General features: G+C 57.1%; 3 protein-coding genes across 4 annotated transcripts in view; 1 reads left to right on the forward strand and 2 right to left on the reverse strand.

Moving 5' to 3' along the window:
- Positions 1 to 17,526, reverse strand: part of SARNP (SAP domain containing ribonucleoprotein) — a gene marked incomplete at its 5' end in the record, with an annotated part of 29,661 nt that extends 12,135 nt beyond the window's left edge. The window contains 9 exons of one of the 2 annotated variants that reach the window (XM_082011809.1): positions 8,157 to 8,225; positions 9,456 to 9,481; positions 10,047 to 10,075; positions 10,784 to 10,857; positions 13,662 to 13,713; positions 15,110 to 15,177; positions 16,289 to 16,335; positions 16,641 to 16,740; positions 17,491 to 17,526. In XM_082011809.1, the coding sequence (XP_081867935.1) occupies positions 8,157 to 8,225; positions 9,456 to 9,481; positions 10,047 to 10,075; positions 10,784 to 10,857; positions 13,662 to 13,713; positions 15,110 to 15,177; positions 16,289 to 16,335; positions 16,641 to 16,740; positions 17,491 to 17,526 (501 nt within the window). The remainder of the gene's footprint in view (positions 1 to 8,156; positions 8,226 to 9,455; positions 9,482 to 10,046; positions 10,076 to 10,783; positions 10,858 to 13,661; positions 13,714 to 15,109; positions 15,178 to 16,288; positions 16,336 to 16,640; positions 16,741 to 17,490) is intronic. The other variant, XM_082011810.1, reaches the window with a different exon arrangement.
- Positions 17,527 to 17,759: 233 nt separating this feature from the next.
- On the forward strand, positions 17,760 to 19,237 carry ORMDL2 (ORMDL sphingolipid biosynthesis regulator 2; the record flags this gene model as incomplete). The annotated part of the gene is made up of 4 exons (XM_082011821.1): positions 17,760 to 17,818; positions 18,246 to 18,420; positions 18,695 to 18,846; positions 19,102 to 19,237. The coding sequence occupies exons 2-4, from the start codon at positions 18,247 to 18,249 to the stop codon at positions 19,235 to 19,237; spliced, it is 462 nt and encodes a 153-aa protein (XP_081867947.1). The 5' UTR covers positions 17,760 to 17,818; position 18,246.
- Positions 19,238 to 20,729: 1,492 nt separating this feature from the next.
- On the reverse strand, positions 20,730 to 23,224 carry DNAJC14 (DnaJ heat shock protein family (Hsp40) member C14; the record flags this gene model as incomplete). The annotated part of the gene is made up of 6 exons (XM_082011872.1): positions 20,730 to 21,032; positions 21,133 to 21,235; positions 21,340 to 21,500; positions 21,605 to 21,724; positions 21,825 to 21,931; positions 22,016 to 23,224. 6 exons carry the CDS (start codon positions 23,222 to 23,224, stop codon positions 20,804 to 20,806), a joined length of 1,929 nt encoding a protein of 642 aa, XP_081867998.1. The 3' UTR covers positions 20,730 to 20,803.
- Positions 23,225 to 23,713: the final 489 nt, after the last annotated feature.

Below are 23,713 nucleotides of genomic sequence, written 5' to 3' on the forward strand. Positions count from 1 at the left end.
TTGCTTCGCAGCAGCTTTCTGCCTGCGCGATGGGACTGCGGCAAACACGTAACCGCGGCTTTGGGACCGGGTTAGCCGAGCCGCGATGGTGCTGCGCCCGCAGACATCCTGCGGCCCAGCAGAAGACCCTCCAGCCCTTCCAGAGGGCAGCTGGACTCCACGTTGACAATTCTATTGGAAATAAAGTTATGGGTTTCTTCAACTGCTGTTTTTTCATCCTGCCTAGGCAAAGGCTAGAGAAAACATCACATGATACCCAGTAAGCACCGAAAAGATAATGAAAGCCACAGTCTTATCAGCTGCAGAAGGGCGTAAGATGTTCTCATGTGCCCAACCACAAGAGTTTCCAGTACAAAGAGAAGGACAACGACTCAGCGGACGGACCCCACCACCAACCCTGGAGATGGCTCCGTGCGTAGGAGAGCCAGGGGCAGGCTCTGGGTACCCTACGCCACCCTACTGCGGGCGCACGGGCTCCAGCCCCCGGAGGGGCTGGCTCTGCACAGCTCTTTCCTACAGCCCGAAACCTTCACGACCAGGTCATGCACACCCCAAATTCCCATGGCACCAAAGCCCCAGTCGCTTAAGCACCGACCACAGTAAAGGGCAGCTCCGCCTCTGCCTGATGCGGAGCTTATTCGTGGGGAAGTGAGAACTAAGCCCTTGCAAGGCCCCTGGTAAAGTGCAAAGTCAGAAGGTCCAGAATTGAAGATCCAGGAAAGCCCTGGCAGGCAAGGAACAAAGTCCCCAGCAAAGCATGTGCAAGAGGGACAGGATAGTCTGCCTGGAAGGGGGTTTGCGAAAGGAGATCGGGAAGAGCCCGGTCGTGGTGATGCCTGCTGACGGATATGGCAGCCAGAAAGCAGCCGGCGCGATGGGAGGAAACAAGACGACCCAGAAACACGCAGGGCAGCTCTGCAAACCCCAGCACTTGCCACAGCACCTTACTCGCTGCCATCACACAAGACCCGCGCCGCTGCCTGGGCTATCCGAGAAGGGGAGGAAGCCGGTGGCAAGATCTGCAAGAGTGTGGGTAGCCGAGACAGCAGGAGAGGGAAATTGTTTTGGATACACTGGAGAGGAAATGCCAGAGGGGAGGAAATAACAGCAGCTGAGAGCCCAAGTGACCGAGGGTCACAGCACAGGCACCGAGGAAGGGACGCTTCAAGAAGCTCTCGCCTTCCCAGCCCCTCGGGCACAGTGACTTACCCACTGCACAGCTGAACTTGAACCCTTCTGGTACAACTGAGTTTTAGGGGAGCGTCGGGAAAGCCCCGGCGTCTCCACCAAGGCAACTGGACAGGCTTCCCGGGAGCCCTACGCTTGCCCTCCTGTGCGGTTATGTGCCTGCAGGCACACGGTCAACCTGAAACCATGAAATTATGCTCCCACCTGAGAAGCGTAACTTGCAGTTTGTTACAGCACGCCTAAGGCTCCTCGCGCAGCACGACCGAGCTGGCGTCTCATTAACTTCACTACTTCCTACTAGCGTGACTCGTTCACAGGAGCAGGGAGTAAAACATTTAGAAGAGCAACGAGCATTATGCCACTAAAATAGCAGAGAGACGGTGGAGGCAGGAAGCTTGAGTGTATGCCCTGAAAGGGTGGCAACCCCCTGAGAGGCGTCTCGATCCAGTAGTTGTTTCAAATTCATCTTTACTCTCCTGCACAGGAGCCAACCCGCAGAGCCAGGCGCGCAGCAGCCGGCGATACGTGCCTGTCGGACACACCGGCGCAGAGGCCGACTCTTTCCCCCACACAGCGACTGCACTGCTGAGGCCCACGGGCACACATCACCTCGAGCTCCTCGGGGCTTCAGGGAGGCTTCTGCTCCTAGCGGCAAACCCAGAGTCCTTTTCCCTGCGTACCAGTCTAGAGTTATTTGCAAGAGAAAAGGCTAGTTAGACAAAACCTAGTTATTTGCTTTCTAGGAAACACAAGACCTTAATTTCCTTGCACAATCCCATCATATGCCAGCTGGATCATCAGGAATCGGCACTGGAAACCACAAATCCATCTCTCTTCCCAGAGAAGACTGTTGCATTGCCCTTGGCCAGAGTGCATCGGGCCAGTGAAGACCACCACAGCCCTCAGGAGGAAACTGTTGCTTTCTCTTAAACAAAAAAAAAAAAACCCAAACCACAAAAGGGAAAAAAAAAATGGAGGTCTGATAAACCTCTACGTTTGCCTTATCTTCCCCAGGTCTTATCTTCCCCGGGGTTGCAGCCCTGTGAAGACCCAGGTTCATCTTCAAGCGCACCAGTAAGGCACGTGCTTGCACGCAGGCTCCACCGAGCCCTCCCTTCCCGCGCCTGCGTCTCCGATAGCGGCTGCTCTGCCCTGTGTCTCGCAGCCCAGGTCAGAGCCGGGGCCGGGCTGGAGCGCGTCACGCAGCCTGCGTTCGGCGGCGTCTGACAGCCTTTGTCCAGCGGCGCTCCGGGCCGCTGCACCACGGCCCGGACGGGGACGGCTCTCTGGGTGCAGAAGCGTTAAAAACGAGGCCACAACCCCCCCATTACAAGGGATGAACACCAACATCTTGCCCACCGTGCCCTCCAGCCAAGGATGCTGCCTGCGCCGGCGGTTCGGTCGGCACAAACCCCTTCCCCAAGCGAGCCGGGAGGGGGCAGGGGCGGCGGAGGCCTCGCTTACAGCACCCTTGTGTTAAAACGTCCATGACTGCCAGCACTATTCTTCACCTTGTCACTTCCCATTATCTTAAACCAACAGGCCCGCATTCAGCGGCTCGACTTGGAAAAGAGTGACGTCGCTTTGTAGGGGCTGGGGGAAGGAGAGGCAGCGAGGGGACGGGCCGCACGCACCGACAGCTACTGCGGCGCGCAGCTAACGCACGCAGAGCGCCGACACGGACCCGCGCAGGGCTCCTGTCCAGTGGAGAAAAAGAAGTTCTTTGAGGATGAGTGCTCAGTTTCTGTAAATCCTTACAGGGGCCAGCTGGAAACTTCCCAGCATTTACCCGCAAAAGCACGAAGGCTGGAGTGCCCCCAAACCGCTCCTTCTCGCCTCAAGACCGACGTTTACCTTTCGACTGAGGTTTACCTTCCGACACGGACGCTGTTACCGATCTGCAGCCAGACCTGCTCAGCAACAGCCAAGGCAAAGCCGGGCAGGAAACACCTCGGGCGCCTTCAGGGCGGCTGCCGAGCCGTGCACAGTGCTCCCGTAGTGAGCCGGGCGAAGGGCTTTCTGGACTCGCAGAATCGCATCCCGCCGGCTCCGACACTCCTTGCTCGCTGCGCTGTTTTGTATCTGGATCATACGACTTTGTTTCTGCACAATGCACGATGCAATTCTAGCTGCATTCTGCAATCTGACCTAGTTTCTACTTTCTGCGGGACTACTGAAAAGTTTCTGTAACAAGTGAAAACATGAGGCGTGTTTTAGAGGGCTTTGCTTTCATTTTACTCTTTAAAAATAGTCCTGGTTTAATCTTCTCCCTCTCTAAATCCAGCTGCTTTAGTTACCACTAGTCCAACTCAGAGGGAGATGGAAAAATCCTTTAAAAATTACTTAAAGCGGCTTTTTTACATACCTAAAAATATTAGGATTTAAAAGCACAACATCATGGGAATTTCAGGGCATGGGGAAAGAATTCCCGAGCACAGCACCGGGACTCTGCCCACAGAAGCGCTCTCATTCGTCACGCGGTCTGTCACGACATACCAGCTCCTCCACATCTGGCACGCTACCCTGCCCATTCCACGCGTCACTGTGCTGCTGCTCCAAAGGAGAAAAACTTCTTTTACGTGGCTGATTTCAGAACTGCCAAGTGCTCCACAGACCGTTCAAAAAGCAGAGCTCGTGCAGTGGTCCTGAAGAGGAAGGATGTGTGGGCAACACACAGACGAAGTGATCAGCCTCTCAGGACAAATACAACCTTGCTACGAATTTACAGCGTGGTGAAGACACCTTCCCGGGCCATTCTTTAATATACGTTCTAATCACAACACACTACAGAAGGGAAAAGAGAAGGCGAGAGAGAAAGAAGTATTAAGCTGACGCACACAGAAAGAGAAGGGGCTGGGTTACAACCCGGAGGAGACGGCTGTCCTCCACTCGGCCACAGCAGAGACTGGGTAGAAAGCAGAGACGACAGCAACAGAAAGACATAAAGCTGCTGACAGGCAGAAAAAGTGAAGTTTGGGGGAAAAAAAGCAATATTCAGGCAGGAGCCCTCCCTTCAAAGTGACAGCAAAAGGCATTTCTTGACGACAAACTGGCCACATCAGCCCATCACGCTTCTCCGAAACGCAGGCATGTGCCACCACGCACAACGCATCCATCCCGGGCGCTCGCTAGAAACAATCCTCATCCACGAATCCTTTTTCCTTTCCTCTGCCAACATCAGCACGTCTCCCCCCCGCCACCCTTTGCTTCCTTGGTGGTTAATAGCTTCTCATCCGGGGCTGGCAGGGGGTGCTTGGAAAGACTGCAGGCAGAAAAATTATCCAGGAAAAGGATTCCTCCTCAGCACGTTATTATAAGCTTGCTGGAAGCCAAACAATTAAGCCAATTGTTTTCTCTCGCTCATTTAGCTATTTTGTACACACACAGACTTTCTGCTGGTCCACTGACCCCTGCTCTCCTCCAACACCCCACGAACGTCACGCAGTCAGCCTGCCAGCTCCGGCCAGCCGATCGCAGGCAAGCACAGCTCTTATCTGCTCCATGTAAAACACGTTCTCATTAACCGGAATTAAACCAGCATTAACCTAAAATCAAGACTGATGGCCATATTAAAACGTTAACTCTTCCTAGCCAGGAGAGTCAGGACCTTTTGATCAAGGGGACTCTGGCATCCTGTGCTGCTACCGCTGCTCGGGACCCGACCTGGGACGCCTGCAGGGCTCTCGACGTGTCTTATGGCTACAACACTCCAGCTGCAAGATGGAAGACTTGCAACCGGGCAAAGAAAAATGAAGTTTTTCAAGGTGACACATGGTCCAAGAGTCGCACTCCCCACTCTGCCTCGCCACAGACAGGTCACTCCACCTCTCCAAAGACACAGAAACTTCCCCCTGCCCCGAGAAGTTGCCGAGCTGGCGACGGGACAGATTCCCCGTGACGAGGAACGGGAACGCTCGCTGCGCGTACGGAGGTTTGCGGCAAAACCCCTTTTGTTTCACCCCCAGCCCAGGGAAAAGGGCTGCGAGTGGGCACTCCTGACTCGGGGTGACCTCGGAGCAGAGTTACTTCACCTCTCCGCTCCCAGCCTCTGAACTGCCGAGGGTTAATCAGCTAATTGTTTGTCAGGCAGTTTGAGACCTCCACGTTAAAGAGGAGATATAAAAGCCAATTATTTTTACTCATCTGCTCAGATTGGGAAAGGTATTTGATAACGTAATACAAAGGTGGCAAACAGAGCTTTTATGTTCTCCCAAGGGCTCTTGCTGTCCATTTGGTGCCAACGCTTCCTCAGCAGGAGACTCACAAGGCTATTTTATACATAAAGAGCAAACCACCCCCTTGGAGAAACGCTTCTGAATCACAGCCACGATGCAGGCAGCTCCCTCTGCAGCATCGAACCCTGCATATAAAACATGCAGCTAAACATCCTCCCCTGGGGAGCGGAGAGTTTGAGTGTTACAGGGAGCAGCTGCTATAGAGAGGGAACATTTACAAGTGTGGGGGGTTAAGTACAACTAACAGGAGTCAAGGGATGGTAGCTTTAGGTCAGCGAGCGTGTGCTTTAACAGGAGGCCTCGGAGGGGAGAGGCAGTGCTACAGGGGGATAAACGCTTGCTTGATTTATTTTAAAAATTAATTTGATGGCCCCGTGCTGCCTTGAGACAAATGAGCACCTGCCTCTCCCGCTCCAGCACCGCCAACCTTTCTGTTCGCCTCTCTCCTCCCGGCGACCGGGGTGTCGCTTTCCCTTTAGGCGGAGAGGAAGAGGATTTTAAACTTGAAAGATTTCCACCCCAGAGGGCTAACAGAGGGGGAAGGGGGGTTCAAAGCTACAGATGAGTTCACAGCCACTAACGCAGCTCTCCATTTGCTCCCCGCTCACAGCGGGTCTGAAATCCCCCTTAGCTACGATTCTCCCCCCACATCCCGACCCCTCCCCAAACCAATTTGAATAGGAAATGAAGTGTGGCTCCGTGAAGACAATGGTTTATTGTAAAGTTTGTGCTGCGACGCACGGTATAAAAACCTGCCAAGACACATGTAAACATTCGCAACTGCCAGGCTCCTCCGTAATGAAAAGCTATAAAGAACACCCAGGTGGGAAGCACAATACTACCAGCTAATTAAAGTAACCAATAATATTCCTCCCAGGAATGCAAGAGTGTGTTCCGCTCAGTGGGAGAAGCCACTTCTAAGCCCATGAACTCGGCTTCCTGGTGGAGCGAACAAAAAGAGACCCAGCGCGGCGAGGCGAGTGCTGCTGCCGGACACCGCTCCGCAGAGCGCGAGGCCGGAGCTCGCAGGGGACACAAAGCCCAGCGTCGGGCAATCTGGAGGCTAGAGCCAGCCCTGCCACCAGCTCCTGACCTCAGGCAAGTCATTTTGCCCATCGGCAGGGCTCCATCCGTACAACGGGGACCAGGTCACCAGTATACAGCACGCTGCATTTGCTGGCAAACAGCTCGGGGAGATCGGACCTCGCACTTAGGTGGTTTCAGATTTTTGCCACGTACAGGGGCCACAGCCCAACCCGGGAAGCCCGCTCCTTCCATATGCCCTGGCTTTATTAAGCTGCAGCCACACAATCCTACCCAGGGAAGGCCACGGCCATAAACATTGACAAGGCATATATTCCTCCTGAAAAATGGGAGCGCCTAGTGACAGGGTTAATGATGTTTGAGCAGCCTCTCACCCTGAGCTCCACATATCCCAGCTTTAATGCACTGGCCTCCTTCCCCCACCCCCAAAGGGACGGGAGAGGGAAGGGGGGGGGGAACAGCGACCTCCAATGCCAGATATTTTCTACATCAGTGAATTCCCAGGGCCAGTGGAATAAAGCAGAACACTCGTACGTGGAGAAACAGGCAGCAAAAAAGGTCAAATCCATCCCCCCGAGGAGGAGAGGGGCTTATTTCACAGGGATGGAGAGAAGATGAGCCTCCCCTGGCTCCCACCCTTTTCCGCATCAAGAGGTCTCCATGCCAACATTATGCAGCTGTTATAGCTGGACAATTCTTTTCCACTCACCACTATTTCTGAACAGTGCTGCAGCTCGAGGTTCGTTAAAGCCCAGAAGAAGAAAAGGCTGTTTTTGTTTGGGAAGCACACAGGATGTTGTATTAATCTCAGAGCACATATTTATCCTTTCTTCTGTTTTCCCCAAACATCTTAAATTCATCTTCTCCCCTGTTAGCTACAGAACACTTTTAGGCAAGGGATTATCGCACCGGTAAGCGTACCACTCTCCGGCACACGCTTACCTCCAAGCCCCCCAGCACTCCAATGCTCTTCAGCAAAGCGCACCCTTCCAGCCGGAGACACAGCACGGCCCCATCTCCCACCCCACCGACAGACCCCAGCAGTCAGCGCCAGCGCGTGAAGGCTGGGCTCGATCAGTTGCCAGCTACAGGGACCAGAAGAGAGGTTACGCTCAGAGGCTTGTGAGTATTTCTCCCCTGGAAAAAATAAATAGCTTTAAGACCAAATCCATCCCCTTACAAAGCTCATCTCATTTGTACTTCAAAGAGTTATTTCCTACCAGGGAGCTCTGGACATCTCTCTTCAGAGAGCTCATTACCTTGGTCTTTACAGGCTTGGCTCCTACCCCGATCAGAAATGTGCACTTAGACAGCGCAAGTCAAACGCCTGAAAACAAACCAATTACACAGCCCGCTAAATGGTATCTCTTCCTGTGTTAAAATTTGGATGAACAATCTTAAAATTCAACACCTCCATTCAGCAGTCGTAACTCTCTCAAAACCGTATCAAGAGTCACGCACACAAAAACAAACAGAAGGGAAGATGAAGGAAACTGTGTTGACAAGGCTCCCCCGGGGTCCGGGGCCCATGCCGCTGCATTAATAACAATAAGAAGATAATAAGATGCAATAATAAGATGTAAAACCTCAAGCAGCACGAAGGCTTTGAACGGTGACGGCACGCTACAAGCTGGAGCACTGGACTAATCTGGAGGTGCAAAGAGTGTCCTGGAGGCCAAGGCACCTTACCTTCTTGGAGAGCGAGGAGACATTCAACCCAAATCTTTGAGCCCTTTCCTTTAATTTATCCATGTTTACCTATAAAGACATAGGAAACAATTTAATTTTTTTTTTTTTTTTTTTTTTTTTTAAATCACCATCACTCAAGTTGCAGGGGTAGAGATAAGGCCGCCTCCCGGAACAGACTTGTGCACCGTGATCAGCGCCAGGAAAAACTCCTCTGGGCACTAGGCTGCACTGACATCCAGCAGCAACAGCTCCTGCCAGCACCGAGTGCCGCACGACAGAACCAGCATCCCAAACGAAGCTGCCAGAAACTGCCAGTCTGCCCCTTCGCTTCCTCAAACCAACCAAAGGATAAACCCCCCGGCGGCTGTTCCCCCTCCTGAAGGAGCAGTTGTTTCAGACTGTCACTGTGAGCCAGCTGTACCTGGTACCTTTCCTGCAGCAGCCTGCTCAACACAAACAGAAAATAAACAGCCTCTTAGGCAAACCTGCCAGTACACCTAAGAACTATCACTGCTATCTGGCTGCCACAGGTTTAAGAAGCCATTGCTGCACCCTCACCCTTCCAAAACTATCATGTCACATCTAATCAGGTCCCCAGACCGTCCCCAGACCAAGCGGCTTCCCAACACACCGCCCAGCCTGACTGTTTCCCGGAGAGGCGCCAGCCACCACTGCAGCACTCATCCCTAACGCACAGAGGCTTTCGGGACAAGTTGCCTACAGCACATAGTTCTGCAGAGGAAACCCTGGTGCTATTCTGCCTCGCCGATGCTCGTGCAAGATCTCTGACAGCCCTGGCACCAGAGAAACCTACAACCTTGCCTGGTGGCAGATCTTGTTTTGGCTTAACTCTGTTTGGTGCCTCCGACTTAGACCTGGAAGTCGGATGGGCAAAGCAGCACCGGCCATTAAAAGCAGAGTTAATTTACTAGAGGCCTCACCACTTCCACTCCTGAAGCATAACTCAAGCAATTCAAACAAAAGCAGAGAATGAAAATCGGGCATATGAAAAAAAAAAATCCTTTCTTCTTTTCAGCATTTCGTTCTAAAATCAGCTCATCTGAGAAAACTGTCACAGAGGCAGCCAAGCACTGCAAAGGGCTGGGAACCCATCAGGTTCAGTTCAGGCACGGCATCCAGGTGGGCTACGTCATTAACTCACTCCACACGCGTTGTTCCTGGACCCTTTGGATAGTTTACCCCTGCAGACAGGAACCTCTTTCTACAAATTACAAACAAATTACAATGCGCGTTAAGGGCCTGACCAGCAGTAACTCAAGAACAAGAAGTATTTCTTACCGTGGGTTTGCTGTCTGCAGAGAGGCCTGAAACAAGGAGGCAAGAAAAAGAAAACTCGGTTAGAGAACAAACATCAGGAGCAGCTTCTCATCTAAAAGGAGGTGCAGTAAAGCCCCAGCACTGCCCGAAGCCGCCCTCCACCCGTCCCACCACAGAGCAGCGAAGAACTGCTGTCGGGTTTTCCCAGCGTCTACCTCTGCTCACTACAGAATGAGTCTCCCAATTCCTTTTTCATCTTCAAATCAGCTTCCCCACCCGCAGAACTGCTGCCGCCGTCCCACCTTGCTAAGAGAGCTTTGGCCATTGAACCTGGCATTTGGTGAAGCCAAAGGATGTTTGGCACACTGTTCGAGGATACCGCTGGAAAGTCTGGCCAGTGCCTTCCAGTTGCGCTTGGAAGGAGGAGGCACTGGGAAAAGGGAACAACACGTGTCCTTTTCTTCCTGATTCTATAATTCCCACTCGGAGCACCTGGGCGTGGTCAGGAAAAGGGACCGAGTCCCACCAGCAATTTTTTTTTTTTTCCCCCAGGAGTAATTAAACATTCACAGCAAGGTCACTCCACGGCTTGGTTCTGCTTCACCTCCTCACCTTTAGTCGACACTGTGGCCAAACCAAACCTGCGGAAGGTAAACAGAGCTTAGTCAGAGACTCGGGCTAAGGCAAGGTCAGCCAGTACCTGGCACATCAAGTCTTATGTGTGAACTTTTCCTTCAAGTACTTTTCATGAGTGTACTTGAGGCAAACTGGTTTGGGGGCAAGATTAACTGGAACACACTATTATTGGCTAATGTAATTACTGCAGCAACTCCTGCACTTACTCTGCGTACAGCAATTCCCCACGTTCTCCATAAAGCCAACCTCAAAGCCCAGAAAGCCAGTCAGATCACCAGCAGTTAACCATTTTTCCCTTTCATTGCCCTGTCTTTCCAGAATAACTGTGAGAACTGCCAGAAATTTCACCGGGATTGTGACAACTAAATTGTTTTAGCCCAAGCAACCAGTAAAGCATGCATCAAGCACCCCACAGCCAGACATCACCTGAACGCGACGTGGGGGTCTGCTGCCTCCTGAGGAGCACTGCCTCCCTGCAGGCGTAACGCAGCTCGCGTCTGCGAACCCTCCGGTAAACCTGTGCACCCTTTGATCAGGCTGGGGGCAATCTCCGCCTCATTTTTCCGGCTCCTCCCCAGCGCTGTCGTCCCACCACCCGAGCACGGCACAGAGCCACGTTGACCTTGCACCACCACAGCCCACCACTGGCGGACGTGTCGGGAGAGGTCCTCTCCCAAGGAAGAGCAGAGGAGAAGGCTCCAAGACAGACTCACCGAGCTGCCCGCGCTGCCTTCTTGCTCTCCAGGCTCACGGGCACGTTGAAGCGTTCAGCCCTCTTCTGCATCCTCTGGAGGAGGGAGAGAAAGGAACCAACTGAGGAAGAGCGAAGATTTGAAGGGTGCAGGAAGGAGGTTCCGTAGATGGAGGCAGGCACGCAAACTCAACACGCAGTGAGCTAACGCTCCAACGCGCCCTGCTTGACCAACAGCGCGCAGTCTGGAAAGGGGAAGAACACCCCCCTGCGCCCGCAGGTAAAGGGGGATGCTGCAGGCACCTTCCGTTGGCTCGTGCCATCCAAGAAGCCACGCCACAGCCTCCAGGACGTACGCTTGACCAAAAGGCACTCTCACGGTTCTGATAAATACAGGCCTAATAAAAAAAGGTGTGCCATTACTCCGCTGCTCGGGGAGCGTTCCTAGGAAAGGAGACGTGCCAAAAGAGAACGGGACCAGGGAGCTGACAGACAGGCGACTATTTTAAGATGACACAAGGCTGAACTGCGCTGGAGGCTGGCGTGTCAGCACGCAGGCCGGAGCGCCGCACACCTCGCCCAGGGAAGCCCTTGTGCCAGAGGGAAAGGAGCAGCGCTCCTGGCAGGGACTACAAAGGGAGCGGCTCTGACTTCCCTCCCGGAGGCAGGAAGCAAGCGGTAGGCACAACCGGCTTCGGCTGATTTGCAAGAAGAGAGGCAAACAAGATTTCCTTTTCTTCCCCCCTAAGCAAAAGGCCAAATATGCTAGAAAAGGGGATGGGGGGCATTTGTTTTCAGGGAACCTATTTATTTGCCGCAAGCCTTTTCACAAGAGACCGACGCTATTCATGCGGTTGGCTCAGCCTTGCAAGCAGAGTTCGCCATTAGCAGCACAATTCAAGGCGAAATTCAGCTACGCAGAAAGGATTCGGCCTGCTGCCCTTACTGCAGGCAAGGCTTCCCTGGCTTAGAGCACGCTGCCCTGGGCACGGAAAAGCTTGGAAACGTCGGAAGCGCAAGGGTTTGCACCCACGAGTATTAAATCCCCTTAAAAGCTTAAGGGAAATATTTAACATTTTATTATTATGCAAGGGCCCAAAAATGTGTTTGGTATTTTAAAGGTTAGAGAAACACATATTATTTTAATGGAAACATTTACTTTAGCCAAAAGCACAGTGAGGAGCGTAATAAGCACTTGCATCAAAACATAAATGTTTAGAAAAGATGGATTAGGAACACCACTCCTAACGGTGTCAGTACTGAGGAAACTTTTACTTAACTGGGAAAAAACAATAGAGACAGAAAAATGTATCACTCGGGTCAAAGCATATTTCCTTATTCTTTCTGACGTTCTGAAGCAAAAGAAATACCTGAGAAGGCAGCTTCTGAAAGGACTCTGGACTACAGACAAGCCGTGCCGGACCAGAGCAAAGGCTCCACTGGCCCAGCATCGCCCCGAAGGCGACCGTTACAGTCAGACGGGTGGGCTGCCTCCTTTATACGCCCTCCCAGACTCAAGTAATCCACAGCAAACGACCGACTGGATGTCAGGCCCTGTTCACATTTGCATTCGTTTACCCCTGATGGTTGCCTTCCCTAGGAAGGCATCTCCTTGCTTTTTGAGCTCATCTGTATTTCTAGCGACTGTAACAGCCTACATTAACAGCCTCCAGCACTCAGTTATGCAGTGTATGGGAAAATCATTCCCGTTTATCTTCAAAAACCATCTACGAGGTAGTATGTCTGAGACCTATCTGACTCACACTCAACAAAAAAAAATGGATTTCCTGCAAACAGGTTCGGCAGAATTTGGAGATAAGCAAAGGGCAAGAGTGTAACCTCGGCAAGTTCACTTAATGAGCTCTTCAACCAGCTACAGCCAAGGGCAGCCCCGAATCATGGGGGACATGCCTCCTTCAGCAACACTTCAGCTCACATCAGGTACTGTGTTTCTCCTCATTACTCCCTCACTGAGGTCATAATCCTCCGCTTGCGACATCACCCTGGTTGCTGTGGAAATGATCGTGTCCCAAACAGAAGATTAAAACTCTAAAGTAGTGGTGAACAGCAGGGAGACAAGAATCATGTTTTCATAGTGATTTCTTTCTTATGGAACATGAGCAAAAAAATAAGGCGGGGGGAGGGCAGGCAGGATTAGAAAGCCACAATCGGATTCCTGAAACTCAAAGTTTCGCAAAGTTTTCCCTGAGGAATCGGCAGCTTCTAAGTGTGTTTGTTTTAAATAAGCCCAGCAAATGTGACAAAGTTAGAGAAGATAAAGATGAAATGATCTGTTAACTCGTATCCGTTCCTCCCTGAACCGTATCCTCAACAAAGCTTTGTAGTTTTACATGTCTGAAGCAATCGGGCTTGCGGCAGGTCCCGAGGGACAGGGATGTGTCACAGCCTGCTGAACACCGCAGCCGAACTTCTCATGTTCGCAATAGCAGGAAACACAATTTATACACCAGAGGCGGTCCGAGCCTATCGGCCTTTAACACCCAGAGCAGAGGATGCTACAGGGCAAAGTCCGTCTTTGCGATGGAATGACACCCCAGGAATGACTCAGCTCGTCGCTGCTAAGTTGGAAATATTGAGGTAGGGTCAATGGTGGTTGGTGGCGGAAAGCAACGGCAGCGAGCAGCAAGGAGAGGCGTTAACAGACAATCGAGGGAAACGTTCCATAAGATCTAGCGTCAAAACGAAACGTGCCATGGGGTCACCACCCCGACAGGTCACTCCACAGCCAGCGACCGGTCGTTAACATACCATCAAGGAAAAATCAAGCAGGATTACAACAGAAACACTGAGGCAGCCCCAGCAACACACACAAGAGATTCTGAATGAAGTGAATAAGGAAACCGACGCCTCGGAGGATGAGGTAGCAGAAGGAACCTTACCTCCATCTGTGATATTTCTGACGTTATTTTCACTACCTTCTTTTCCGTGATCCTAGAGGTGTTGGGAAAGAGAAGCATCAGTCAGAAGAGCTCACACTAGTTTCACAGGCATGCCCCAGCAGGAGAGGCATCGGGGTTCTCCTCCCAGCGCCCCATCCCTGACAGCCACCACCATCTTAACTGAGGGCTCGTATTTAAAACGATAGCAGCCACAAGCCAGCTTCCCCCTTAAGTGGGCACGTTAGAGCCAGGTATCGATGCTGAAGTGAAGTATGAAGCCTGTGACACTTGCACCCAAAGCCCAGGATGTACTAGGGGCAGGAAACACAACCCAGTGAAGGCGCAGCCGTGGGTTCTCCTGCGAGCCTAACTAGTGCCTTGAGCACTCTGGGATTCCTTTGGCAACGATGAGAAGCACGCTGGAAAAGATAAGAACCAGCCACACTCTCACTCATTCTCTACACGGACTTGGAGGAATAATTAACTCCGCCTAAGGTAAGAGAAACGTCCTGGAATTTTACTGGGGCGCTGCAGATGTATCTCAAAATGCCAGGTGGTTATTACAGCAAGAGGCTGCAGACCTACGCACCCAAGAACAACACCCTGCCCGTCTTAAGGCTCTTAACAGTAACATTCAGTTCTTGTTAGAAGCCCCAAGCCTCGACTGCAAGCCCCGAAGAGCTTTATTCCTTTATGGCCCTCAAATACAAAGGATTGTTCTGTTCTAGTTCATGGGACAGCCACAGGCAACTTTCCCCAGGTCAGCACCAGCACCCCAAGCCCAGGCTCCATTTCAAACACACACTTCCTGAACAATGCGCCGCTGACAACAGCGGGACCAGTAAAAAGACTGAACGAAAATATAATGGAGTGGGCGTGCTCCAAGGTTTATGCTCCGAAAACAGAGCTCAGGCTCGAGGGGGAAAACAAAAGAGGAAGAGACAAAGTTCGGAAGTTCCCAGGCTAAATGAAATAGCATCCTCCTCCTCCAAACAACTCCCATAAAACAGTGGGTCACAGCCAGCCTCATTAAGGTCTCCCATTTAGAAAAACGCGCTGCTTTTGTTCCAGATTCCTGGACAGGTTTCTCATTTTATGCCCTGAAAGGTAGTAATGGTTTAATGGCACTTTCACAGGAAGCAATTCTGCCTGGGACCCGGTGCTCGCCGGCGGCTCGGCAGGCACAGCACGCCCCCTCCTGCCCACACGCCACAAGCCCGGGGCTCCTCACCCCGTCCTGTGAGCCACGGAGGGGAAGGCGGCCACGCAGACAGACGGACCGACCGACTGACCGCCGTGTTATCACACAGGGTGAGGCAAGGGCCACAATCCTGCTCCAACACCTGCTGCGACCTCCGTTCGGCCCAAGCTCCAAAACGGGGCAGTCCGGAGCTTATCGCCCGCGCGCCCCACGGGTTTGCTTTGTTCTACTCAGAAAGGATAGTTACACATCAGGCGATTTTACAGGAGGCTCTTCTACTTTGACGGGCGGCTCTACCGGCTTCTGCTCTTCCTCCTGCAAGTCAACGAGTTGAGAGGATGTCAGATAACAGATACTCCGGCCAGCTGAGCCAGGGAGAAACACCACAGCAGGGACATCGTCAAGTCTTTTGGGTTCTCGCTGGTTTGAGGCACACGCCTACAATTCAGCCTGCATTTATCCAAAGATTTCTGTATTAGGCGTTTAACGTGGCCCAGTAAGGAAAGGTTTGCGGGAAGAAGTAACATTACGTGCTCACAGCCTCAGGCTGGCAGGGTTTGGACACTAGCTGTTACGGACAAAGGCTCGCATTTTGTTCTTCCAAAGTCTAATCTCTTACCAGAAAGCCTGGGCTTCACAAGACTTAGGAAATAACTCGAGCGAGCCGTTCTCCAGCCCACAAGTGGAGCCAAAGAACATCAAAACTACACAGTGCTCATGCTCGATGCCCAGCATGACTCTGGTAAGATCCACCTCGCTTCTCACCAAACACTTTTTGTGAAACTGGGGAGAAGGCTTCCATATCCTGCACCACCCTTGCAGGACACATGCTTGCCCAACAAAGAGCCCAAGAACTGGAAGAATCGGATTCCGCTGGCGTTCTAAGCGCAAAGCGCTTTCCCAGGTCAGATCTCACCTCGCTCAGAACAAACTCTCCCGCTTTAAGGCCAGCTCCCACAGGCCACCCAGCCCAGCCTGCGCCCAGCACTGTCGGGGCGCTAGCTGGACAACTTTTTCTTACGCATCCTTTCTTGAAAGCACGCCATGCTCCAGCTGCATTTGCTGTTCAGTTCATGACAAAAACCGCAGGACGATGCGGTGTGAGTCCTGCTGAACGTGGACGGAATGACCCCGCTCTGAAGGGGTGGCCACGCACCTGGATTACACGTTCTGCCAGAACCCCCCACCACACACTCATACGTTCTGCAGGCTAACAGAGTGACATCAAGCCTCTGGCATAAAAAAAATAGTGGGTTTAGACCCAACCAGGAATGACAACAGTGATTTAAAACAGACACTGCCCCAGGTATTGCCTCGTTCCTCACATACAGAACCGCGACGCAGCTGGTGGGCTGTCACACGCCACAAGGCAAACCAGAAGCCCCTGCACAGGCTGCCGGCAGGGCAGTCTGCCCAGAAGATTTACCTCTATTTCTTCTCCCAGAACATCTTCTTCATTTGCTTCTTCTTCAGCTGGAGGATAAAACAGAGCAATTGCAGTAGCAAATTACTTCAGTAATATCTTTGGTTTCTTGGATAAAGTCTACTTTGAGAGTTTTACTTGGGAAGGTGGGGAGCAAAGGCAAAGCAAAGCCCTCAGGCCAAAGCCCTTCTCTTTCACCCAGGAGCTGCACACAAACAAAGGTCGAAGCCCAGGAGACCTCTTGCCACCGATAACCCCAGAGCGGTCCCCAGCGACAGACGCTGCTCCTAAGGGCTTTGGGAAGGAGCCCACCAACGCCCCGCTCGACCAGCCCCCGCGGGCGCGCAGCACCCACCGTGCTCCTCCAGGTAAGCCCGGAGCCTGTTGATCAGATCCTGCTTGTTGCCTTTTGTTTCCAGGCCATGGGCCAGACATTCCTGCTTCAGTTCGGCCAACTACCATAACAGAAGAAGCTTCCAATTAGCACGTGCCGTTCACCGACGCGTGCAGAAGCACGACAAGAAACACATGAATAATAATAGCTTTAAAAAGCGTATAAGTAAACCAAGACAATTTGCCCTTTCAGGAGCCACGAAGGCTGCCTCCCCCATGCTGAACACCAGCTGGAGTCCCGGCTTTCGGCGCAGCCAACCTGTTACCTCCCCGGCCGCGAAGGGGGATCGCTCCCAGCGCCTGCCCCGCCTGGGCCGGCCGCCCACGCGGCACGCGGGGCCCCGCAGCGAGCGGGGGCGACTGCGGTGCCCGGGAGCGCCGGCGCAGCCCCAGGCCTACCGGGCGGGCAGCGGCGAGAACGCGGCTCCCAGGCGACATTAAGGAGGACTCGGGGACGAGGGGTGACCGCCGTAGGCCCTACACGGGGCGGGGGACCCTCCCAGGACAGCCCCGGCGGAGCTCCCCCATGTGCGTGCGCGGCCCAACGCGACCCGCGGGGCCGGGGAGGAGCCGGGACCGCGGCGCCGGAGGCAGCGCGGCCTCGAGAGACTCCCGGCCGCAGGGACGCGCCCGGCGCGCCCGCAGGCCGCGGCTCCGGGCAGCGGCTGGCGCTGCCGCCCGGGCCGGGGCCGGCGCGGCCCGGCGGCGGCGGGAGCTCGGGGCCCCCAGCTGCCCGGGCCGGGGCAGGCCGCGGGCCTCGCCGGCGGGGCCCCCGCTTCAGGGGCTTGAGGCCGCAGCAGCCCGGCCGGTACCTTCAGCTTATGGAGCTCCACGGTCTCCGCCGCCATCTTGTCGCCCCCACAGCCCGCTGCCGGCCCCGCCCCCGCCGGCCGCCCATCGTCCAATCAGCGCCGCGCTTCCTAGACCGGCGATTTCAAACGACTTCCCAACATCGCCTCTCACGGCTGGCCAGCCCTCCGCGCGCCTTCCGCCCACTATTGGCCTGCCAGGGCGTGAGGGGCGGGGAGACGCTGAGCGACGGTCAGCGCGGCCAATGGTGGGAGCGGACCGGGAGCGCGGACTTCCTGGAGACGAGCCTGGGGGCGAGCAGGGTCCTGGCAACGGCCGCGGAGCCGCCGGGTGGGCCGAGGGGCTGCGAGGGGACAGGGCTGTGGGCGGCCGAGGGTGCGGGAGCGGCCGTACCCGGCCCCGGGCAGGGGTCCGTGGCCGTTTCCCGGCCCCAGGCGTGCTAAGGGCCGAGGAGCCGGGCTCACAGGGCACGGCCGGCGTGTCGCCTCCTCGCCCGGGGGGGAAGCAGCCCGGGGCGAGTGCTGGGGAGGGGGGAGCCCTGTCCTGGGGTGGTTCTTCCGTAAGGCCGAGCTAGAGAGTCACTAATTAGGGAACTGGCATCAGAGGCGCGGTGGGGTTAAGCCCTCGGGAAGGCCGGGCAGAGAGGAGCTGCGGGAAGACGGTGCATCAGCCCGAGAGCCTCGGCTGGGTTAGGAATTGCAGAGGTTTGGGAAAAGCTCCGAGGAGCCCGCTGGAAGCCTCCCTTTGTGTGCTGCAGGATGAACGTCGGCGTGGCGCACAGCGAGGTGAACCCCAACACACGGGTGATGAACAGCCGGGGCATCTGGCTGGCGTACGGGATCTCCGTGGGAGTCCTCCACGTTGTTCTCCTCAGCATCCCGTTCTTCAGCGTTCCTGTGGTCTGGACGCTCACCAACGTCATACACAACCTGGTTAGTGAAAGCTCGGTCCGCTTTTCTCCCAGGGCTGGAGAGCGCGCAGGCTGCCGCCCGCTGGGCACGGTTCCGTGTCCCCGGGCCACGAGGAAGCTCCCAGTTGCTGCGGGGCACCAGGGACAGGCTGGTGGTTGGCGCTGCGGGGGAGCTGGAGCTGATGAAAGGACGTGAGCTCAGGAAACAGCTGTGACAAGGCGTAGAGCACGTTTCTGTCCCAGCAGCAGACTACCCTGAGTTTGTTTTATATCTCCTTTCTCCTTGAAACCGGCAGGTCATGTACTTGCTGCTGCACACAGTGAAGGGGACCCCCTTTGAGACCCCCGACCAGGGCAAGGATCGCCTCCTCACACACTGGGAGCAGATAGACTACGGGACGCAGTGCACCTCGTCGCGCAAGTTCCTCAGCATCTCCCCGGTAGTGCTGTGAGTGCCACTGGACGAGGCAGGAAGGTGCAGGGAGGGCTCGGGAGGGTGTCTAGGGTGCACGGTGGGACCGTTGGGCTTGTGTTGGCACAGCCACCCTGGCACAGACAGGTCCTGGGGCTGGAGAGGCTTCTCCAGCTGCGAGGTGCCGTTTTGTGCAGGAAACACCAGCGAGACACCCGAAACCCCCCTGCCAGCAGTAGGGAGGTTGGGAGCAGCAGAGAGCTCACCTGGGGTCTCCCTCTCTCCCTCCAGGTACCTCCTCACCAGCTTTTACACCAAATACGACCCCGCGCACTTCATCATCAACACGGCTTCCCTGCTCAGCGTCCTTCTGCCCAAGCTGCCCCAGTTCCACGGCGTGCGGGTCTTTGGCATCAACAAGTACTGAGGCTCGGCCTGCCCACCGCCGTGCGCGGTGCTCCCAGTAGAGAGGGCGAGGGGATGCCGGAGCGGCATGAGGCACTGGCTGGAGAGCAGGGGTGAGGCATGAGGGCTGGGTGCAGGGCAGGGACCGCTCCGGCTTTTGGCCAGTTTTATCAAGGCTCCTCTGTCTCAGAGGAGCTCCTCGCTGGGGCTTGGTCTCTTCGGTGAAGAGGAGCGCAACTGAGCGGCGCGGAGCGAGCAGTTGTGTCACACGTGCAGGTTTCCTTCGCACTCACCTCCATGTAACCCTGCAGAAAGCACCTTTGAGGGGAGAACTGCTGACTAATGGGAAGAGTCACCCACATACACCTCCCTCATCTTTTATATGTTTCCACCGTAATAAAGAACTTAAGAGTGACTGGAGCGGCATCCTCACACTGGGACCAGCCCCGGCTCACGTCTCTCGCCCAACCCTCCTGCACAGACCAGCCAGACTTCAAACCGTACTTTTAATTTAGCAAAAGCGATAAGAAAGAGGTACACTACCATTTAAAACCCGTCTGTTCCATTCTGGGAGTACAAAAAGGTTAGCAAAAAAGCAATTGTGGCCTACAGCAGCATTTCTTGGGACGTTTCACCCCGGCAGCTTGGCCAGGGGGGCGGCCGGCTCCCCCCAGCACCCGGCTTGGCCCGGTGGCAGGCCGGGGAGCCTCACGCAACCCCTGACACTGTCACTGCCCACTAAGGACTGGCGCAGCACCGTGCCCCCGCCCAGCGCACAGCTCAGAGAGCGGGAAACAGTAAATGCTCGGTGACGTGCCAGACACTGACACGTGTCTTGGCTAAAACCACTTGCAATACAGCTCAGGATGGCAGCAGGGGCCCAGAACCAGCTCCTGTCTCCTGCCTTTGCTTTTTTTAAAATAAAAAAAATCATAAGCTGCTTTTCATCCCCAGCGCTAAGGGAAGGGGACAAGGGTCCCTCAGGCAAAGTTGAGGCAGGAAAAGCAAAACCAGCGCAGGGGCCGGACGGTGACACCAGGGTCCCCGCTGGGCTGCGCTGCACAGCAGCGCAGCTGACATACACAGATGTATTAATAGAAAGGGGATGCACGCGGTAATAAATAGGTCTGTACCAGTGAAAAGGAACAAGATGCTTAACGTATGCAAACTGTGCTGGCAGAGCTGGCCCGGCTGCAGCTCCCGGGGGGCTCGCTGAGGGACCCCGCGGTGCCAGGGTGGGACGCAGCTCCTCTCCCTCCAGAGTGGCTCCGGCAGCAGCATCCCCGGCAGCTGCAGAGGCGTCACCTGAACGTTACAATAACCCTGAAGAGATCTGGTGGCCCGTCTGTTCCTCCATCCCGGCCCCTGCCTGCCTGCCTGACCCTGCCGGGCTTTTCGGTACAGCTGGCTCAATGCACAGCTCCTCCTGCCCACACTGGCCACGTCAGCACAAACTCCCAGGTTACTTTTAAATACAAAGATTACTTTTTTGGAGGGGAAACAAAAAAAAAAAAAAGGAAAAATAGATCTTTTTTTATTCGAAAGAGCCCTTTTCGTGCCCAGCACTGCACCGTCTGGTGGGCGCCACTCAGCGCTGGAATGGCCGACGCACCTTCTTCCGCCTCTTGTGCTTCGCGTCGCCCTTGGGGGTGGCACCCTCGGCCCTCGGGGGCACCCCGGGGGGCACTCCTGCCCCCGGGGGGGCAGGGGGCGGCGGGAAGGGCCCCCCGGGCATCGATCCTGAGCTCCCCTGAAAGACGCGGGTGAAGAAGTCCTGCAGGTCGGCAGCCGAGGCGGGGCTGCCCTTGGAGGCACTCCTGCGGGGGGAAAGCGGGTGTCTGGGGGTCCCCTCTGAGCCCCCCGTTGTCTCCCCCGGCCAGAGCCGTTCCCCATCGCCGCTGCCCCGCCAGGACTGACCTCTGCCGCCCGGCCAGCCCGGCGCTCCTTGAGCCAAAGGAGATGTGGTAGGGGACACGGTGGGTGTCCGGGGAGATCCCCACGCGCTGGCAGCCGGCCCACTCTGCCGAGAGACACGCGGCCGCCGGTCACGCCGCCCCGGCGAGGGTGCAGGGGTGCCGGCCAGCGGCACCGCTTGGTCTGGGGACTCTGGGACGTGGCACCCACCCGTGATGTCGTAGATCTTCCCATCCATCATGGCAAAGTAGGTGATCTTCAGCCCCAGCAGGCTGGACTCGGCCCAGAAGTCGCCCTCCTCGGCGGGGTGCAGCCCACCACACTCAGCACAGTAGCGGGCGCTGAGAGGGTCTCGGTCCATCTCGAACCTCCTGCAGTGAGGGCAGGCTTTGTCACTGGCTCTGCTCCCCCCTCATTCACCCCTAAATTGCTTTGAGGCCCCCCAGGCACGCCACCACCGGGCCTCGGGACCTACTTGTGCTTCCCCTGGCACTTGCTGCACATCATGGTGTTCATGGCCTCCTTCAGGTCGGCCTGCAGCCGGCTCAGGAACTCGCTCATGGACCTCGTCAGCTCGCTCTCCGCCATCCGCTTGCTGCGGCGGGGGGAAACCAGGGTCAGACCGCGCGCAGAGGGGTGGCCAGCACCCCCAAACCCTCCCCGTCCCCTCGCACGCCCCCGCTGCGCCCGCTCACATCTCGTACTCCTTCTTCTTTTCGGGGCTGCTGACAATGTCCCAGGCCGCCCGCAGCACCTTGAACGCCGCCTCCGCCCTCGGGTGCTCGTTCTTGTCCGGGTGGACCTGGGAGAAGCAGGAAACCTCAGCGCCGCGTCTCGGAGTGGGGGGGATGCCCCCACTGCCCGGAGTCCCCCGCCGCCCACGCACCAGCACCGCCAGCCGGCGATAGGCCTTCTTCAGCTCGGCGTCTGACGCCGTCGCCTCCACGCCCAGCACCTGGAAGGGGTTCAGCTCCTCCTCGGGCACCTCCGCCATGGCCAGCAAGCGGCTCACCTCCTCCCCGGAGCCGGCGGCGGGAGCACCCCCGTCGGGGCCAGCGGCCGCAGCCCCCGACGTGCCCGTCCGACCCTCCCTGGGTGCCCAGGGGGGAGCTCGCCGCCTCTGCAGCCAGTCCCAGAGGTAGCGGCACATCCGGCTCTCCCCGAGGAGCCCCCACGTCCTGCGGAGCGCGGCCATGTCCAGCAGCGTGAGGAGCCAGGCCGCGTGCCGGCTCCTGCCCAGCCGATCTGCGCCGGTGGCCAGCGCGGCAGCACCCACGCGCCAGCAGAGCCGCAGGCTGCCCAGGAGCAGCATGAGGAGGAGGAGGAGCAGCGCACAGAGCATCCAGAGCAGGCGGAGGAAGAGCCCGGCCCCGGCCCACAGCCACCGGGCCACCCTCAGGGAGCCGCTCCGGGCCCGCTGGCCCACGCGCCGGCCCCAGCTCCGCAAGCCGGCCTGCGCCCAGCCCAGGTCGCGGGCGCCAAGGCGGCAGCAGGAGCAGAGCAGCCGCCCGCCGGCCTCCGCGCCCAGCCTGCGCGCCTGGGCCAGCGCCTGGGCCAGCAGCCCCCGGCAGCCGGCTGGCTCCTCCGCCAGCCCCGGCCACTCGGCCCTGTCCCCGCGGCTCCTCTTCCGCGCCGGCCGGTGCCGCTTGCCCTCGCGCCGGCCGCCCTCCTCCTTCTCCTTGGGGGCCGAGCGATGCCGCTGGCGCCTCCGTGGCCTCCGGCCCCCCTTTCCCCCGCCGTCCTCGCCGGCTCCGTCCTCCTCGCCCTCCTCCTGCCCGCGGGGCGGCGGCGGCCCCGGGGCGGCGGCGGCCCGGTTGTGACAGCTCAGGCTGCAGGATCCGTCCCGCCGCTCGGCCGCGGGGCTCGGGGGCGCGGCCGGCTCCCCCCGGCAGCGGCAGGAGCACTCGAGGCCGCCGGGGCTCGGGAAGGGCAAGTCGTCGTCGTCGTCGTCCTCCGCGCCGCAGCTCCCGTTCCAGGCCGCGCTGTCCCCTGCGGGGCGGCCGTCCCGCTGCCCGTCCCCGGGGGGCTCCCGGCTCCGCACGGCGCCGTCGCCTCCTTCGGCCGCAGCCGTGTCCCAGGGCCGGGGCTGCTCCATCCCGGCGGCCCCGCGCTGGCCCCGGCCGGGCCTAGGTCACCGCCATCCTGCCGGGCCCTGAGAACGAGCGCGGAGTCAGCGCAGCCCCCGACCGGCCCCGGCTGCCCGCGGGACACCGCCCCCCCCCGCCGGAGGCTTTGAGGCCGATTTCAGGGGATTTCGCCCCAAAGGGGCGGCTCCGCCGCTGCTCGGGGTCCCGCCGCCGCCTCCCCCGGGGCCCGGCGGGGGGGCTCGGCGTGACGGGGGGGGCCAGGACTCACCGCGCCGGTGCCGGCGGGGGGGGGGGGGGTCGCCACCGCCTCCCGCCCCCCCCGGAGTTCCTTCACCCGCCTCACTTCCGCCTTCCGCCCGCCCGCCACAGCCGCCACGGCCTACTTCCGGGGCGGGGCCTAACGTCGCGCGTCATGCTCTGCGCCCCGCCCCTTAAACGGGCAGCACTATCCCTCCCCGTTAACCCCTGGGCCGCCGCGGGAGGGACGCGGGCGTCCC

This window comes from Phaethon aethereus (genome assembly GCF_964289735.1).
Source record: "Phaethon aethereus genome assembly, chromosome: 29".
In the NCBI taxonomy this organism is placed as follows: Eukaryota; Metazoa; Chordata; class Aves; order Phaethontiformes; family Phaethontidae; genus Phaethon; species Phaethon aethereus.